The 18,767-nt window shown below is 38.6% G+C and overlaps 1 protein-coding gene across 6 annotated transcripts in view; it reads left to right on the forward strand.

Annotated features, from left to right (window-relative positions):
• The window catches only part of UBE4A (ubiquitination factor E4A), a 45,084-nt gene that overhangs the window by 7,628 nt on the left and 18,689 nt on the right, over window positions 1-18,767 (forward strand). The window contains exons 2-13 of one of the 6 annotated variants that reach the window (XM_037147228.2): window positions 3,015-3,101; window positions 3,188-3,247; window positions 6,140-6,313; window positions 7,137-7,249; window positions 8,202-8,354; window positions 8,862-9,021; window positions 9,248-9,450; window positions 10,187-10,378; window positions 11,287-11,620; window positions 12,762-12,882; window positions 16,438-16,742; window positions 18,632-18,764. In XM_037147228.2, the coding sequence (XP_037003123.2) occupies window positions 6,277-6,313; window positions 7,137-7,249; window positions 8,202-8,354; window positions 8,862-9,021; window positions 9,248-9,450; window positions 10,187-10,378; window positions 11,287-11,620; window positions 12,762-12,882; window positions 16,438-16,742; window positions 18,632-18,764 (1,751 nt within the window). In that variant the 5' untranslated portion in view covers window positions 3,015-3,101; window positions 3,188-3,247; window positions 6,140-6,276. The other 5 variants (XM_037147230.2, XM_053672373.1, XM_037147226.2 and 2 more) reach the window with 5 other exon arrangements.

The following is an 18,767-nucleotide window of genomic DNA, read 5'->3' on the forward strand; positions in this document are numbered from 1 at the left end:
TATTTATAACCACATGCTTCCAGGGAGACCAGGAGAGAAACAACAGGCAGTGTGTCTTTTTGGGTTTTTTTTAGTTTTTTATTTATTTATTTGTAGAGAAAGGAGAGAGGAGGAAGAAAGAGAGGAGAGGAACATTGATTGCTGGCTTCTTGCACACCCCCAACCAGGGACCTGGCCTATAATCCAGACCTGTGCTGGCAACCCTTCAGTTTGCTGGACAATGCCCAACCCACTGAGCCACACCAGTCAGGGCAGCAGTGTGTCTTAACTGCTGACTTTTTTCTTTTTTTAAAGAGAGAGGGGAAGGGAAGGAGAAAGAGTGGGAGAGAAACATCAGTGTGTGGTTGCCTCTCATGTGTCCCCTGCTGGGAACTGGCTTGCAACCCAGGCATGTGCCCTGACTAGGAATTGAACCAGCGACCCTTTGCTTCACAGGCCCGTGCTCAATCCACTGAGCTACACCAGCCAGGGCCATTAACACTGACTTGTAATGTGACAGAGCCAGGTCTGGGTCTCAGTCTCTGAAACCTCTCCCAGATTTCTAGGATACTGTCTCAGAAAGAGAAACCTTGGATTAGGAGATTATAGGTGAGAAAGGAGAACAAGGGATAGGAAAAATAAGGAAACGAGAAAATGAAATTTATGAGTATGTGGTTGAGGGAAATTTTGCTAAGGAGGTTCTTAGCTCCTATCACTCTTGGAGTTCACAGAACTTAACAGTATATGAGTAGAGTGACAGAACACTTGTCCTTCTGACTGCAAATGGATATAAGGCTGGCTAGAGTTGGGAGCATTGTAAGCACTAGGCAGTGGGGACAAATCAGGTACATGCCCTTCTGTTACTATTTTGGCATCTCATCATCTTAGTTTGTTTACACTGAGTTTATCATGCCACGATGTCTAACCTGTTTTCTTTTCCACCAGCAGTTAGTATGCTGCCAAAACTTTGGACCTCATATATTGAGCTTCCCTTTTACTAAATTCACCACACTGAAGCAACTCTTCTGAGAGTTTTGCCTACACTTTCCAAATAACCAGTTTGCCCATAGCAAAAAGCATATACAGACCTATGTGTGGCTTTTAGTGACAATACTACTTTTATACTCATTTACCACAAGTGCAATGCTGAGAGGCAGTCTTTTAAGTTGCTTTATATAAAAGTAAAACGATTTAACCAATAAGAAAAAAGTAACAAATCACAAAGAAAAAAGTATGCACAAGCAATTTATATATAATCAGATTATTTTAAAAGTCAGTCTCACTAAGTAGAAATGCTCATTAAAAACAATTAGATAGTATTTTTTTACCCACGATATTTGTGAAGATTTAAACAGGCGTTTTCTCATATATTGGTAAGCATGTAAATTAGAGAACTATAGACTCACTCCCCACCCCCAAATTTGGGAGGAATAATGGTTGTTAATGCTGCTATTGAGTTCTGTTTACATTTACATAGATGAATATTATGTTACTTATGTTATTAAATATTTTACCACATTTTTTGCTTCAAAATTTTTTCCCTATTTTCCTCTAAAACCTAGGTGTGTCTTATGGTCTGAAAATATGGTATATCGAGATAATTTGATAGTATATGTTAACTTTTAAATGTTCCAGTTCTTAAACCTAGCAATTCTACTTTTACAAATTTAGTGTACAGAAATACTCATACAAGCGCACAAAAAGAGTAAGTTATAGTCTCTGCAGTGCTGCTTAAAATCATGAAAAATTGGCAACAACCAAAAAGTTTATCAGCTGAGAAGTAGCTACATAAATCACAGTGCTTACATACAATGCAATACACTGCAGCTGTTGAAAAGAATGAGGTAGGCCTATAAATGACTTAACAGAGAAAGGTATTGGTGCTGATTATGTTTAAAAAGCAAGCTGAGCAGCAGTATATGCGGTGTGATTTCACTTTTTATAAAAACTAAAAATCATAGAAATAAACATTAGCACCAGAATAGGAAAAAGATATGGAAATCTTTGCTAAGTTAGGGGGTTGTCCATAGGGAACTAGTTTATTATAGGAGAATATTTACATTATATTTTCCTATACAGTTTGGAATCATTAAAACAAATGCGTTCTGGCTGTTCTACTTCCTCCCCATTTCTCCAGGAGCTTCATCTCACTTCCCCAGTAACCTGGCTGGGAAGGGTTCTCAGACATCCAGACCCCACCATAAAGGTGTTTCCTGGTCCACAGGAGCAGGTGTTGGCACCAGGAGCACCCTTCCAGGCCAACTACGCAGTGGACAATGCCCCCATTAAACCAACAGATCCCAGATAAGAGTGACCACAGCTTGGTGGCCAGTTTCAACAACATTAGGAATCTCTCCAATGTCCTGAAGGATATTTATTTCTAAGAACATGCTATGTGTTTGCTACTAAAAATGGAATCAGGGTTACAATGGAAAATGCAAAGTGTGTGCAAGCAAATGCTTTTATTAAGGCTGGAATATTTTAAGAGTTTAAAGTTCAGGAAGAGCCTGTCACTTTTTAATTAATTTGACTCTCCTTTTAGACTGCTTATCTATTATTGGATCAAGTCCTAAGCCAGAGAGTTTTAACTGCATTTCGAATATGTTACCCAGGTTATGGTTACCCCTCATGCAATTTCTGGAAGAGGGAGTCGTGATAGTCTATGAAATCAATACTCAATAGCTTGAGGAAAACTCTGGATTTTGATTTCTGCAGTGCCAATATTATTAATAAAATTATTCTGCAGTCAGAAGGGTGTTTGGTGAAGCATTTTCCAAATAGGATGTGACTAGTGAGGTCCTGCAGATCACCATCTCCTGACAAGTCTTATTTCAGGTGATCTTCTTTCTTTTGGGAATGCAGAATGCTCCCATGTTGACTATCCCAAAAATTCTGATTTGATGAAATCATTTAATTGTAGTCAGAATCAGGTCAACAAATACAAAATTTCTTTACTGAAACCCTCTACAAAGGTATTAGTCCTGTCTTGCAAGGTGTCTATTTGGATAGATAACTGAGGGTTCCTCTCATTACAGTATATGATTAGAAATGAAGATGGACAAATATGTTTTGTGGAATATTACTGCTGCCCTGATGAAGAGGTTCCTGAATCTGAATCTGAAGTATGACAATACACTGTGACATTTATGTATACATTCATGATAGGTCATGTTCACATTCTTCATGATTTGTATTGGATTTTCTAAAGGGAAGAAGCATGGATGAGATAGGAGCAAGATCCCTGTACCCTAAAGTTACTGTGTATTTTGTAAGTAAATGTTTTCATATAGTCACAGATTATCCAATACTGGACTATCCTATGGTTCTGTCTTTTGAATTCATGGGAATTATTATGAGCCAAGATGAGTAAATTACATGTTTTATTCCATTTAAGTAGGACATTTCAAAAGCCTGCAAATTTAAAGTTTGATGGGGCCATATATGAAATGTTCTTTTATTTATTTACTATTACAAAAAGCAGAGGTGTATGGGCGTTGCTTAGTAGTGTGAATTCTGGAAAATATGTCTTACAACAGTGACTCATAAAATGTTATGCCCATACCAACACTATCACCAGCACCTAGAAACTTGTCAGAAACCCTGCAAGTGGGCCAGCAACCTACAGTTTAAAAAGTACCCCCCCTTATCCCCTGAAATTCTGATATATGCTAAAGTTTGGAACCACTGTGTTCAAGGATACTTTTTAAAAACTACCATTTAATTACATTGAAGTGATTGCTTTTCTGTGTGATTTCTTCAAAAACCTTCTGAAGCTTAGACATCACCAAACAAATCTGAATAATTATATGATTTATTTATAAAGTATTCATTTTGAAGAAATCCATGAACAAGTTACAAAACAGTCTTCAGAATTATAGGTTTTCTTCTTGTTCTCAAAACTGTTCAGTGTAGTGAGTACTGAAGTAAGTGCTTACTAGACATTTTTAAATGTTCCAACATCCGAATTATAGGGGTGCCACAGGAGAAGAGGACAACCAAGAAATTGAAAACTTATTTGAAAAAATAATGGAGAACTTCCCCAATTTGGCAAAGGAAATAGACTTCCAGGAAGTCCAGGAAGCTCAGAGAGTCCCAAAGAAGTTGGACCCAAGGAGGAACACACCAAGGCACATTATAATTACATTACCCAAGATGAAAAATAAGGAGAGAATCTTAGAAGCAGCAAGAGAAAAGGAGACAGTTATTTACAAAGGAGTTGCCATCAGACTGTCATCTGATTTCTTAAAAAAGACCTTACAGGCAAGAAGGGGCTGCAAAGAAGTATTCCAAGTCATGAAAGGCAAGGACCAACACCCAAGATTGCTCTATCCAGCAAAGCTTTTCTTTAGAATGGAAGGGCAGATAAAGTGTTTCTCAGATAGGGTCAAGTTCAAGGAGTTCATCATCAGCAAGCCCTTATTATATGGAATGTTAAAGGGATTTATCTAAAAAAAAGAAGATAAAAATATGAACAGTAAAATGACAGCAAACTCACAGTATTAACAACCACACCCAAAACAAAAGCAAACTAAGCAAACAACTAGAACAGGAACAGAATCACAGAAATGGAGATCACATGGAGGGTTATCAACAGAGGAGTGGGAAGGGGAGAGAGGGGGGAAAAGGTGCAGAGAATAAGTAGCATAGATGGTAGGTAGAAAATAGGGGGAGGGCAAGAGTAGTGTGGGAAATGTAGAAGCTAAAGAACTTACGACACATGGACATGAACTAAAGGGGGGAACATGGGTGGGAGGGGGTGTGCAGGGCAGAGGGGAATAAAGGGGGGCAATGAAACATCTGTAATAGCATAATCAATAAAATATTTTTTAAAAAACAAAAATGGGGGAGGGGTAGAGGAAGGGCCTAAAAAAAACAAAAAATAATTAAAAAGTAGGCAGAGGATCTGAATAGTGCAGATGACCAATAGATACATGAAGAAGACAGTCGATATCACATTTAAACTGCAAATTAAAACTGTGATATCACTTCATATCTGCTAGAATGGCTGTTATCAAAAAGACAAGAAATAACATGTTGGTGAAGAGTAAAGAAAAGGGAACTCTTGCACTGTTGGTGAGAATGCAGATTGATGTAGCCACTACAGAAGCAGTTTGAAGATACCGCAAAAAATTAAAAATAGAACTATCATATGACCTAACAATGCCTCTTCTGGGTATTTATCCAAAGAAAACAAAAACACTAACTCAAAAAGATACATGCACCCTCATGTTCATTGCAGTATTATTTTCAAACACCAAGAGGTGGAAACAATCTAAGTGTCTTTCAGCAGAAGTACGGATAAAGAAAATGTGATCTATACATACAATGGAATACTATTCAGCTGTAAAAAAGAAAATCTTACCATTTGTGACAACATGGATGGACCTTGTATTATGTTAGGTGAAATAAATCAGATAGACAAATATTTATGATCTCACTTATATGTGAAATGTTTAAAAGTCCTGGCTGGGTAGCTTAGTTGGTTAGAGCATTGTCCCAATATGCCAATGTTGTATGCAATCCCTGGTTGGGACACAAAGAAGAAGTAACCAATGAATGCATAAATAATTGGAACAACAAATCAGTGTATCTTTTTCTCTCTCTCCCACTTCCTTTGTTCCCCTCCCCTTCCTCTCTCTAAAATCAATAAATAAAAATATTTTAGAAGGGAAAAAAGAGTTCATAGGTACAGAGAACAGGTGGGGGTTGGGGTGAGCGTAATGGCTGAAAGGGGATCAAAAGGTAAGGACTTTTCAAATACAAAATAAATCCATGGGGATATATTTGTATAGCACATTGACTGTAGTTAATAATATGGTATTCCATATTTGAAAGTTGCTAATAGAGTAGATCTTAAAAACTCTTATCACAGGAAAAAATTTTGTAACTATGTATGGCAATGAATATTAACTAGATTTAGTTTGGTGATTGTTTTACAATATATACAGATATTGAGTCTTATGTTACACACCTGAAAGTAAATAACGTTATATCTCAACTTTTTAATGTTGCCTGATTTGAGATGTTCATTAATCAGCTGATTAACTTGTTTCACATGCAAAATTATCCTCCTCTTGGTTACATTTATTATTTTTGGTAGTATGCATGGTTCTCTTAAAAAAGAGGAGTATAACTGTTAATGGCTTACATTTTTTGACAGATGAACTCCCAGCTAGCCCGGATGACTCAGAAAATAGTGTGTCAGAGAGCCTGGATGAATTTGATTACTCTGTGGCCGAGATTAGCCACTCATTCCGTTCACAGCAGGAAATATGTGAGCAACTCAACATCAATCACATGATCCAAAGGATCTTCCTCATTACTCTGGACAATAGTGAGTTACAGATTTGCAGCCAGTCTATCCATTACTCTGCCCTTCCTTCCTAGGCTAGGGACCTGCTCTTAGAAATCTGTTGTAGCTAATAGCTAAACAAACCCACTGTACTCCCCGGAACACAAGGCTTATATTTCAGTGAAGCTTTGATATAACCTTAAATCAGTACTTAGACACAGATGGAACTTTCATTCCCATTTTGATAATGACTGGGCTATATAGCTACTTGCCTTTACTACCTTAAAGAGGAATTGGGAGCGAGTCCATTTTCCTCTCAGGGGTGACCTAAACATTTAGATGGAAACTCCAAGATGTATGAGATGGTGTTTTCCCTCTGTGCCTTATCTGTTGTTAAACCCACAGTTAGTACTAATGTCTGGGATTTACTCTTTTTGTTCAAAAAATTTTAAGATGTTTTTTATTTATTTATTTTTAGAGAGGGGAGGGAGAAACATCAGTGTGTGGTTGCCTCTTGTGTGCCCCCTACTGGGGACCTGGCCCACAACCCTGGTATATGCCCTAGACTGGGAATTGAATTGGCTACCCCTTGGCTTGCAGGCTTGGATGGCATTCAGTTTACTGAGCCACACCAGCCAGGGCTGGGATTTACTCTTTAAATATCATGATGTTAGGTTTATAATAAGCCCATGCTCTTTAACTAGGGGGCAGGAGGGTTGAAATCTTTAGATACTACTATAAAGTCAAGATCATTCTGATATTATCTGAGTCAAACTTGGAGTTCAAGAGAAGTGCTGTCAAGATCAGTTGTCTGTATAAAACAGAAGCATTATCCTTAACCTACCAGATTAAAACCATTTCCCAGGTGACCCAAGCTTGAAAAGTGGGAATGGTATCCCCAGCCGCTGTGTATATTTGGAAGAAATGGCAGTAGACCTTGAAGATCAAGACTGGCTTGATATGAACAATGTTGAGCAGGTAGCATTCACATATTCCTTATGTGTGCCTTCAACAAAAATTAGCCATGCAGTTGAACTCTGCTAACCTTTCTCCAGCCATTACTTTGCTTACCTCTATCTCTTCCATTGTTTGTTGTGTTCATCTTTTGGAATCTTATCAACCATGGCCACATGTCCAAATCTACCCATTAAGGCCAATTAAAATGTCATCTTCTTTCTTCTTTATATCTTTTCTAAAATCAAAATAGGCATTTTACCTTACAGGTACCTAAGTAACATTAAAAGAATAAAAGTTTGGCAGGGAAGACACTTGACAATTTGTAGTTTAACTTTGTGTGTTTAAATTACCTTTATAATACCAGAGGCATGGAAACAAGGAACAGACTGACAGCAACCAGAGGTGATGAGGGAGGGAGACAAGGGTAGAAAGAAGAGATAGGGACTAGTCAAGGAACATGTATGAATGACCCATGGACATGGACAACAGGGTGGGGATTGACAGGCGTAGGGGGTTGCTGAGTGGAAGAGAGCAAAGGGGGAAACATTGGACAACTGTAATAGGACAACAATAAAATATTTAATTTAAAAATGTCCAAAGACAAAATAAGTAACCACAAAAACAAAAATGGCCTTTATAATAAAGTCTGAGTGAGATCAGCAATCACACAGAATAGTAGATTACATATAAGTTTAATTGGTGATTCTCTACACCCTTCAGCAAATACTGTTTACATACTTATTCTGTGCTAGGGGCTATACACTTGAGCTTGATTTAGGATAACTTTAAATATACACAATTACGTTGTATATATATTTTCTAAAGTAATTAGACACTGGGTCCTATTTTCCCTATTTAACTCTATATCCTGTGACTCGAAATAAACTGTGTCAGAATTACCCTTTATATCTTGATGGTCTAGGGTTAACTTCACAGTGATTTAGTGTTTTTGTTTATTTATTTTTCTTAATAGGCTGTCTTTGCTCGCTTATTACTTCAAGATCCAGGCAGCCACTTGATTAACATGACTTCCTCTACAACAGTAAATCTATCTGCTGATAGAGATGCAGGGGAGAGGCACATTTTTTATTATCTTTATTCCTGCTTCCAAAGAGCCAAGGAAGAGGTAATTATAATTTCCCACTGTATACTGTATTGTCTCTTTGGGTATGATTTTAACATGTAAGCCAGAGAGATCAATGTCTTTTATATCAGTTTATATACGTCATAGTACATCTGTAACTAGATATTAGCCCCTATTAGTTGACCCTTTAAAATTTTAGTCTTTTTTTCTGTGGCTTGGGATCCACTCCTTTCCCTAGTGAACCAAAGCTGCTTATTTTCTCTACAAACCTCTTTTTAAAAAATCACACAATTTAAAAAAGTCCAATAAATTCATTTCCCCTGAAGTGTAAATAACAGAGTAGACCAAGCTTGGTCATTTCCAGGATTGGAATTCTAATAAGTAGGTGATTCCTTAAACCAAAGAATGAATTCTCATAAATTTTCAAGCATCCAAGAGAGAGCAGTATTGTTATGGAACACAATATCTTTTCCATTCTCTTTACTATGGACACCCTTATGCCAGGTGATAGAACTAGACTTTTCCCCTTCTCCTTTATGCTGTTTCCAGATTACCAAAGTTCCGGAGAACCTGCTACCCTTTGCAGTGCAGTGCAGGAACCTCACTGTGTCCGATACACGAACAGTTCTTCTCACCCCAGAGATGTATGTTGATCAAAACATCCATGAGCAACTGGTAGATTTGATGTTGGAAGCCATCCAAGGAGCCTGTGAGTACATAAGCAAGATCTGTGAGCTTCTACATTTTGATTTCTGAATTTAAAATTCCTCTAAGGGCATTGGAAAGCCTCAGAGCCACTATGTTTCCACTAAAAATTAAGGAAGAGAGTTCATACTTGCACCTTTGAGGTTGAATATTAGTAGAATTATCAAAAGTATCAAAAGCATATATAAAATTTTCTGTGACCTCCTTTCTCTCTCATTTGCCTTTGTTAGATTTTGAAGATGTAACTGAGTTTCTGGAAGAGGTCATTGAAACCTTGATATTGGATGAGGAGGTTCGAACATTTCCAGAAGTCATGATTCCAGTGTTTGATATTTTATTGGGCCGAATAAAAGATCTAGAACTCTGCCAGATCATGTTGTATGCATATCTGGATATTCTTCTCTATTTCACTAGGCAAAAGGATATGGCAAAGGTAAATCTGAAAGGTGGTATATGATAGTTGAGCTGGATATTTAGTAATTTATACTTCCCTTTCCTGATGGCATTATAATATTACTTATTGAATAAGAGAAAAATGTATTAGTTGTTGTGTAGACTTAACTCTTCAAGGACCACTCACCCCATCACATTTACTGTGTTTTGCCATATATAATGCTCACTTTTTGCCCAAATTTTTGAGGGAAAAACAAAGATGTGCCTTGTACTTGGGTAGTGCTAATTCCATATGTATATAAATGTTTTTAATTCCTTTATTTATGCTTAATGTGTTAAAAGTATAACTCTAGAAAGTAATATTGATATCTGTATGCAAAATAATACTCTGGAGTATGATAATCAGTTTTGTTTCTGAATATAAAAAAATGATTTGATTAAAATGTCCCTGGCTGATGTGATTTAGTGGATTGAGTGCTGGCCTAAAAACCAAGGGGTCACAGGTTTGATACCCAATCAGGACACATGCCTGGGTTGCAGGCCAGGTCCCCAGTGGGGGTCACATGAGAGGCAAACACACATTGGTATTTCTCTCCCTCTCTTTCTCCCTCCCCTCCCCTCTCTCCAAAAATAAATAAATAGATAAATAAAATCTTAAAAAAATTAAAATAATTTTTTCCTGAAAATTTGAGCCAAAACATGGGTGTGCATTATACATGGCAAAATACAGTATGTCATCATACAAACAAATAAATAGGACTTACCTTCTCCTACAGGTATTTGTAGAATACATTCAGCCCAAGGATCTTAGCAGTGGACAGATGTACCAGAAGACCTTGCTGGGAGTAGTCCTGAATATCTCCTGCTTATTAAAGACTCCGGGTGTAGTAGAAAATCATGGCTATTTCTTGAATCCATCTCGTTCCAGTCCCCAGGAGATCAAAGTACAAGAGGCCAACATCCATCAGGTGGAACTGTTTACAGTCTATACCAGCCCCCTATCTTAGATTAAGTAGAGTTCCTCAGAAGCAGATGCAGATAAGGCTGCTTGAGCCTCTTTGGGAATGCAGGTTGATCTGGTTGGCTTTCTATTATAATCATGTAAAGAAATTGCCCTCTTTATTGCATGTGCTAAGAGCCAAGGATAAACCTTAATATGGTTTAAAGAATAAGCTGCTGCTCTTTGTCCTGTGTTGTAGCACAGCCTCTTCCTTTCAACCCTTGTTTTTCTCACCAATGTATTTCTTATCACTTTAACTTCTAAATCTTCTGACTGAACTCCAGCCTAAAAACCAGTTTTTTCCCTTTCCTTCCTTCCTCTGTCCTCTCTATTTGGGCTTCTTAGCATAAGTTATACTAGAAGTCTGGTCAACATGGGGGAGTAAACTGTTGAATTGAGGGTAGTTTAAATCTCCCATCATCATAACTGTCTAAAGCGCAGATTTACAAATTACAGCAGTAGTCAAATCCTGCCTGCCATCTATTTTTGTAAATAGTTTTATTGAACACAGCCTTGCCCATTTGCATGTGTGTTGTTTATGGCTTGATTTCATGCCATAATGGTAGAGTTGAATAGTTGCTACAAAGACCATATGGCATGCACAGCGAAAAATATTTAGCATATAACCCTGTGCAGAAAAAGATTACTGACCCTACTCTAAATGCTATCTGCAGTTTGGCAGTTCATCAGAAAATTTCTCATAGGTGCCCAGAAAAATTTTTTTTAATCAGAACTTGGGGTAAGGCACAAGGATAGTGAGGAAAAAGATTAGGATTGACATATTTTTAGAAATTGCTGGTGGCTAAGGTTTGGGAGTAACAGATATTAGGATTGTGAAACTGGAATGTTCTGTGGTTATGTTTTCTGGTTAAACAGTTCATGGCTCAGTTCCATGAAAAGATCTACCAGATGCTGAAGAACTTACTCCAGCTCTCTCCAGAAACCAAACACTGTATCTTGTCGTGGCTTGGAAACTGTTTGCATGCAAATGCAGGCCGCACCAAGATTTGGGCCAATCAGATGCCAGAAATCTTCTTCCAAATGTATGCCTCGGATGCCTTCTTTCTGAATCTGGGTGCTGCTCTCCTGAAGCTGTGCCAGCCATTTTGCAAACCCAGATCCTCTCGTCTCCTCACCTTTAATCCCACTTACTGTGCCCTGAAGGAGTTGAATGATGAAGAACGAAAAATTAAAAATGTACACATGAGAGGTAGGGGAGTACTGGGCTTCCCAAAAGAGAGAGAGAGAGAGAGAGAGAGAGAGAGAGAGAGAGAGTGTGTGTGTGTGTGTGTGTGTGTGTGTGTGTGTGTGTGACATCTAAGGCACTTGCACAGAGGTGCTTCTTTCTGATAGAAGATGAGGCAGACAGAAGAGCCACTATAAATTTTACAAGGACAGACTTTTATAAATAAAACTGGTAGCTTTTAGATATTGTGCTTTAGTGAGACCTTTTCTCTGAATTTGGGAGCCTTGGGTATTCATTCTTTCTCTAAAAATGAATAAAGCATAGTCCCTGTCATTTATAAATTCAAAACCTCCAGAAGAAGGCAGAAATATTAACATATAATCATAATATGATATAGGACTAAGCTATGGGAACACAGACGATGGAGTGAGAAATACATTCTACAGAAGTTAGAGGTTTTCACAGCTGACCCATGAGAGATGAGATGGGTTTATCAGGCAAGAAAGCAAAAGAATTTGTTTATACAGAAGGAATAACAAGTATAAAGGCACAAAGCTATGGAGAGGTTGACTAAGTAATAGTGAAAAGGTCATTGGGGCTGAGGCATGGAGTAGGTGGGGGAAGGAAAATGTACGGGAATGGCAGAAAATGAGTCTGGTGAGGCAGAAGATTGTGGCCAAATTAGAGAAAACTTGAACAACATAGAGCAGTGAAAAGAAAATAAATTATTTATAATTCTATCACTCAGAATGAATCCTTTTTAATTTTGTGTACATATTTCCTCCCAGTTTTATAACTCTTTTAGCTGTAGAAGCAATACATTTTAAAAGCAAATAATCTTAAATACAGAAAAGTACAAAATAGATACAAATGACTCATTGTCTAATGCTTGAAAAATCCACAGTTATCTAGTATTTATTTTAAGTTTTGGTGATTTCATGATCAAGCTAAGGAAATTTAACTGCATTTTTATATATAGCGAGAAGTCAAAAGATATTTTTAGACAAAGGAGTGGTAATGTGGTAAGAAGATATTACCAAAAAAAAAAAAGAAGTAGAAGAAATCACTGGTAGCAGTGTGGAAGTTGAACTAGAGTTAGGGGGCTGTAGAGACCAGGGTAGATGGCGTTGGCTAGCCATTTACTGTTCCTTTTAACTTCTTTAAGGTTTGGACAAAGAAACCTGTTTGATCCCAGCTGTGCAGGAGCCAAAGTTTCCCCAGAATTACAACCTCGTAACAGAGAACCTTGTTCTCACAGAGTATACCTTATACCTGGGATTCCACAGGTAACACTTCTGATGTCATTAGGAAAGAACTGTTTAGTTATACTGATAACCAGAAAGTTCAGTGTGAGTCTTAATACAATCTCACTTTCTTCTGAAGGATTACATTGGAATCTAGTAGGAAAAGGGCATTGTATGCATGTATTTGTGGTTACCTGAATTGACAGTCCAGATCATTTGAATTAATTTTTTAATTATTGACCTGTTAAGCTTTTTAAAATTAAAAATACACTCCTCATATTTTTCTCTAAACTTGCAAATTTTAAATTGCTACTTCCAATTGTCATCTATGAAAGTGGAATTGTTTTCATCTAATATTTTACTTTCTGCTCTTGAATTTTCATTACCTATTACTCCAGATGAAAAAAGACAAAACTCCACTCTGTGATGTAGAGACAAAATTGATAAAATTAAAGAAATGTTTATAAGGGATTTCAATAAGAGCAGTAGGACCACAAAAGATCTTTGTTTCAAAGATAAAGAGGAGTCTAGAAGTGTGAAGATTTGAGAACTAGAGTGTATGACTTTAAAAAATGGTCCTGGTTCTAGCTGGCTATAGTCATTCTAGGATTTCACCCCACCTCTGATTCAGCTGATTGTTGACTACAGGTATAAATAAGAGAAAATAGCTTCTCACTCACAGTTATAGTCTATAGATAGGAATATTAAAGATAGCAATTTTTTAATGTTTTATTTATTTATATTCAGAGAGAAGAGACGGGAAAGAGAAAGAGGAGAGAAAGAACATCAATGTATGGTTCTCTTGTGTTCCTCAAGTGCCCCCTACTGGGGACCCAGCCTGCAACCCAGGCCTGTACCCCAATTAGGAATTGAACCAGTTACCCCTTGGTTCACAGGCCAGCACTCAGTCCACTGAGCCACACCAGCCAGGGCAGGATAGTAGTTTTTAATATCATCTCAGGATGCTTAAATGAACACAGGGCACTTTTCAAATTTCTTGAAAAATAAAATTAAATTTTTATTAGAGAGTTTTTTTATCCCTGTCATTGACGTTTAAATGAGACAAGAGATAGCAATTCAGCATGTGTTTTGACCTATTCAAGCACCTAGATTCAAACACAAAAGTGAATGTCATCTAGTTTCCCAATATAGACTACCTAACCCCAGACATTATCTACAGGGCCAACAAAGATGATTTTGGACTGTACGTACAGAGAAAACTATCTATAGCATTGAATTATGGGTCTTCCTTTCATTAGAGAACAATAGCTGACCCTTTGTGGAAAATAATTTTTTAATATATTTTATTAATTATGTCATTACAGTTGTTCTATTCCCCCCTTCATTGCCCTGCACACCCTTCCCCCACCATTCCCCCCTTTAGTTTATGACCACGTGTCTCAAGTTCTTTAGATTCTATATTTCCCCTACTATTCTTGCCTTCCCTCCTATCTATTTTCTACCTACCATCTATGCTACTTATTTTCTGTACCTTCTCCCCCTTCTCCTTCTCCCACTCCCCTGTTGCTAACCCTCCATGTGATCTTCATTTCTATGGTTCTGTTCCTGATCTAGCTGTCCTCTTAGTTTGCTTTTGTTTCAGGTGTGATTGTTAATAACTGTGAGTTTGTTGTCCTTTCAATGCTCATATTTTTTTAATCTTCTTTTTCTTAGACAAGTCCCTTTAACATTTCATATAATAAGAGCTTGGTGATGATGAACTCCTTGAACTTGACCTTACCGGAGAATCACTTTATCTGCCCTTCCATTCTAAATGAAAGCTTTGCTGGATAGAGCAATCTTGGATGGAGGTCTTTGGATTTCATGACTCGGAATACCTCTTTCCAGCCCCTTCTTGCCTGTAAGGTCTCTTTTGAGAAATCCGCTGACAGTCTGATAGGAAGTCCTTTGTAGGTGACTGTCCCCTTATCTCTTGCTGCTTCTAGGAGTCTCTCCTTCATTTTAATCTTGGCTAATGTAATGATGATGTGCCTTGGTGTGTTCCTCCTCGGGTCCAACTTCTTTGGGACTCTCTGAGCTTCCTGGATTTCCTGGAAGTCTATTTCCTTTGCCAGATTGGGGAAGTTCTCCTTTACTATTTGTTCAAATAAGTTTTCCACTCATGGCTGTTCCTCTTCCCCTTCTGGTACCCCTATAATTTGGATGTTGGAGCATTTATAGATGTCCTGAAGGTTCCTAAGCCTCTCCTCCTTTTTTTGAATTCTTGTTTCTTCATCCTTTTCTGTTTGGTCATTTTTTTCCTCCTTCTGGTCCACTCCTTTGATTTGAGTCCATTTCCTTTCCATTACTATTGGTTTCCTGTGTATTTCCCTTTGTTTCAATTAGTTTAGCTTCCATATGTTCCTCTAATTTGTGACTAAAATCAACCAGTTCTGTGAGCATGCTGATCACCAGTATTTTGAACTGTGCATCTGAAAGTTTGGCTATTTCTTCATCACTTAGATTTATCAGCTCTGGGGCTGTGAGTTGTTCTTGAGCCATGTTTTGATCTGTTCGTGCCTGTTATATGTGCGGAGCAGAGCCTTAGTTGTTTACCAGGGTGGGGCCACCCAGGTCGCTGGTTTGTGACGCTGTATGTGGGGGTGGGGTCAGAGAGGGACAATGGCGGCTCTCTCGGCCACTTCTCACCGCTGGGACCTGCATGGTCTGTCTCACCACCGCTAGCTCCTTCACTGGTTTATCTGCGCGCGAATGTGTGACCACGGTCTGTCCTCAGTGGTTTCGTTGCCTTGCACCCTCAGTGGGTCCAACACCTTGTACCCTCAGGGGGTCTGCCTGCTTCTCCACACCTGGGATCTGCCCACGGCTGCTGGCACACCCACCTTGGTCCGGTGGATCTTTCCTTCCCGACCCCGCTCTGCTGCTGGCTCTGCCCCTCTTACAGGTTTGGCTGAAGGGTTTGTTGTTGTTAGACTTCCGTGTAGTTCAATTTTCTGTGGTTTGGCTGCGTTTTTGTTGCTAAAACTTTGTTGTTTTTAAACTTGGTTGTGTGAGAAGGCGAAGTGCTTCCACCTACGCCTCCATCTTGGCAGAAGTCCGGAAAATAATTTAATATTGAACAGCAGAAGGCTGGGAGCCACTGCTTTTAGATGGCATCCCAGATGGCTACTTGTTTATATGTGGTGATTACCAATGTAGTAATCACATTTTAGTTTTCTTCTGACCATGGATAGACTGTCCATTAACCACATCTAAGTACAATCACTATATTTGTGTATTGTCAGACTTTCCTGCTGGGCTTCTTATACTTTGCTTAATAGTTATTTATTTGACTTAATAACAGCCCAATTTATATTCTGCTCAACCAAGCTAATGTTCTTTGGAGGCTGCTAATTACTTGTAATTACCTTTAATTATGTTGAATACTTGGTAACATTTTTCCAGCATTATGCCCCCTGCCTATGTCTTATCAATAATTTTTATGAGTACCTTCTGTATCATCACAATTGCAGCTCCCTACCTACGAAAAAAAGATACTAGAATAAAAAGTGAGGATTTGTATTTCTAGAATGGTCTGTACTCGACTATTCATATATGAATGTCCTGACTCAGTCTCTTCTGCTTTCTTGGGGGCAGGTTGCATGATCAGATGGTAAAAATCAACCAAAATCTGCATCGGCTGCAGGTTGCCTGGCGGGATGCTCAGCAAAGTTCTAGCCCTGCTAGTGACAACCTCCGTGAGCAGTTTGAACGACTGATGACCATCTATCTTTCCACCAAGACTGCCATGACTGAGCCACAGATGCTGCAAAACTGCCTAAATTTGCAGGTGTCCATGGCTGTTCTACTAGTTCAGCTGGCCCTAGGCAATGAGGGCTCACAGTTGATCGAGCTGACTTTTCCTCTGCCAGAGGGCTACAGCTCTTTGGCTTATGTGCCAGGTAAGTAGGGTCTCTCTCAGTAACTTCCTGTTTGTAGCCCTCTAAGTTTAACTGGGTCACTTTGGAAGTTCAGTCCTCAAGATACTTTTTTTTTTTTTTTAAGATTTTATTTATTTATTTATCTTTAGAGGGGAAGGAGAGAGGGAGAAACATCAATGTATGGTTGCCTTTCATGCGCCCCCTGCTGGGAACTGGCCTGCAGGGAACTGGCTTGCAACCCAGGCATGTGCCCTGACTGGGAATCAAACCGCGATTCTCTGGTTTGCAGGCCTGTGCTCAATCCACTGAGCTATGCCAGCCAGGTTCAAGATACTTTTTATAGTTATTATTTAACTGCTTCTGGACAAGCTACTCATACTTGCAAATAAATATCTGCTGGTGAAAGCATAGGGTAACTAACAGCTTTGTACTCAGCCTTGTGTCCTCACTGCTTTGCATATCAGAAAACATTCTTCAAGCCCTGGCTGGTGTGGCTCAGTGGATTGAGCGCGGGCCTGCGAACCACGCGATCGCGGTTCGATTCCCAGTCAGGGCACATGCCTGGGTTGCAGGCCAGTTCCAAGCAGGGGACTCACGAGAGGCAACCATACATTGATGTTTCTCTCCTTCTCTCCTTCCCTTTCTCTCTAAAAATAAATAAATAAAATCTTTAAAAAAAAATTCTTCAAAGGACTAAGGGCAGCCAAGGTTTTCAGAGCTGTTAGTTTCTATCATTAATATTTTTTGTTGTTTAACTTGGAAATTTATCTAACTCACCCTGTGCTGTTCTCTAGGGGCCACAAAATTATCTCCTATTGGTTAACCCAGAAGAGATTATATGTGTATATATGTCAGTGAGTGGTTGACAGGTATTATCCATCAAAATCAAATACATTCTTGCCATGGCGGGTATGGCTCAGTGGATTGAGCACCACTAAAGGGTCACCAGTTTGATTTTCAGTCAGGGCGCATGCCTGGGTTTCAGGCCAGGTCCCCAGTAGGGGGCATGTGAGAGCAACCACACATTGATATTTTTCTCCCACTCCTTCTCCTTCCCTTCCCCTCTCTCTAAAAATAAATAAATAAAATCTTTTTTTAAAAAATCAAGAACTTTCCTGATCACTGTATTGCTCATCTATTTCTGAGTAACAAATTACCCCAAAATATAGAAACTTGAAAACAACCAACATTATCTCACGGTATCTATGGTGTCAGGAATCCAGGAGTAGCTTAGCTGCATGGTTCTGACTCTTGAGTCTCTCATAAGGTTACAGTCAAGGCCATAGGAATCTGAAGGATTGAGCAGGACTGAAGGATTTGCTTACAAGCCTAGTCATGTGGCTACTGGCAGACCTCAGTTGCTTGCTGGCTTGTGTTCTAGACCACACAAGTCTCTCCTTAGTACTACTACTCATGATATGGAAGCTGTTGACTTTTATAAACTAATCATGAAAATGACATACCATCACTTCTGTAGGCCCTCAAGGTATGTTTTGTACCCTGGAAGAGTGTAGGAGGGGACACACAAGGGCACAAATACCAGGAGGTAAGGGCCATCCTGGAGACTGGTGGGCATAGTCACCCAATGAATCTTTTACTCAAGATTCTTCATACATCTAAAGGGTTATTTAGTACACAGTTATCCTTGAGTGTGGAAAGATGTTGTATCAGTATACTATCTTAAACTGCATTGCTATATTAACAACATTTTTGTGTCTAATGTTCTTATATTTACTTGGATAAAAATGACAAATTGACACATTTTAAGGAGATTCTACATTTGTTAACTTATCACCATTCCTAGTACCTTCAAGACATTTGGGTTTTGTTAACCTTCATTAAGTACAGTGTAGAATTTGTAAATATAAAGAGTCAGATATTTGGCTAATTCCAATGCAATTTTTTTTCAGAATTTTTTGCAGATAACCTGGGTGATTTCCTCATTTTTCTCCGCCGCTTTGCTGATGACATCTTAGAGACATCAGCAGATTCCCTGGAACATGTCCTTCACTTTATCACCATTTTCACTGGAAGCGTAGAAAGGTG

The sequence above is a fragment of the Artibeus jamaicensis genome, unplaced genomic scaffold (assembly GCF_021234435.1).
Source record: "Artibeus jamaicensis isolate MK-2021 breed Jamaican fruit bat unplaced genomic scaffold, CSHL_Jam_final contig_196, whole genome shotgun sequence".
In the NCBI taxonomy this organism is placed as follows: Eukaryota; Metazoa; Chordata; class Mammalia; order Chiroptera; family Phyllostomidae; genus Artibeus; species Artibeus jamaicensis.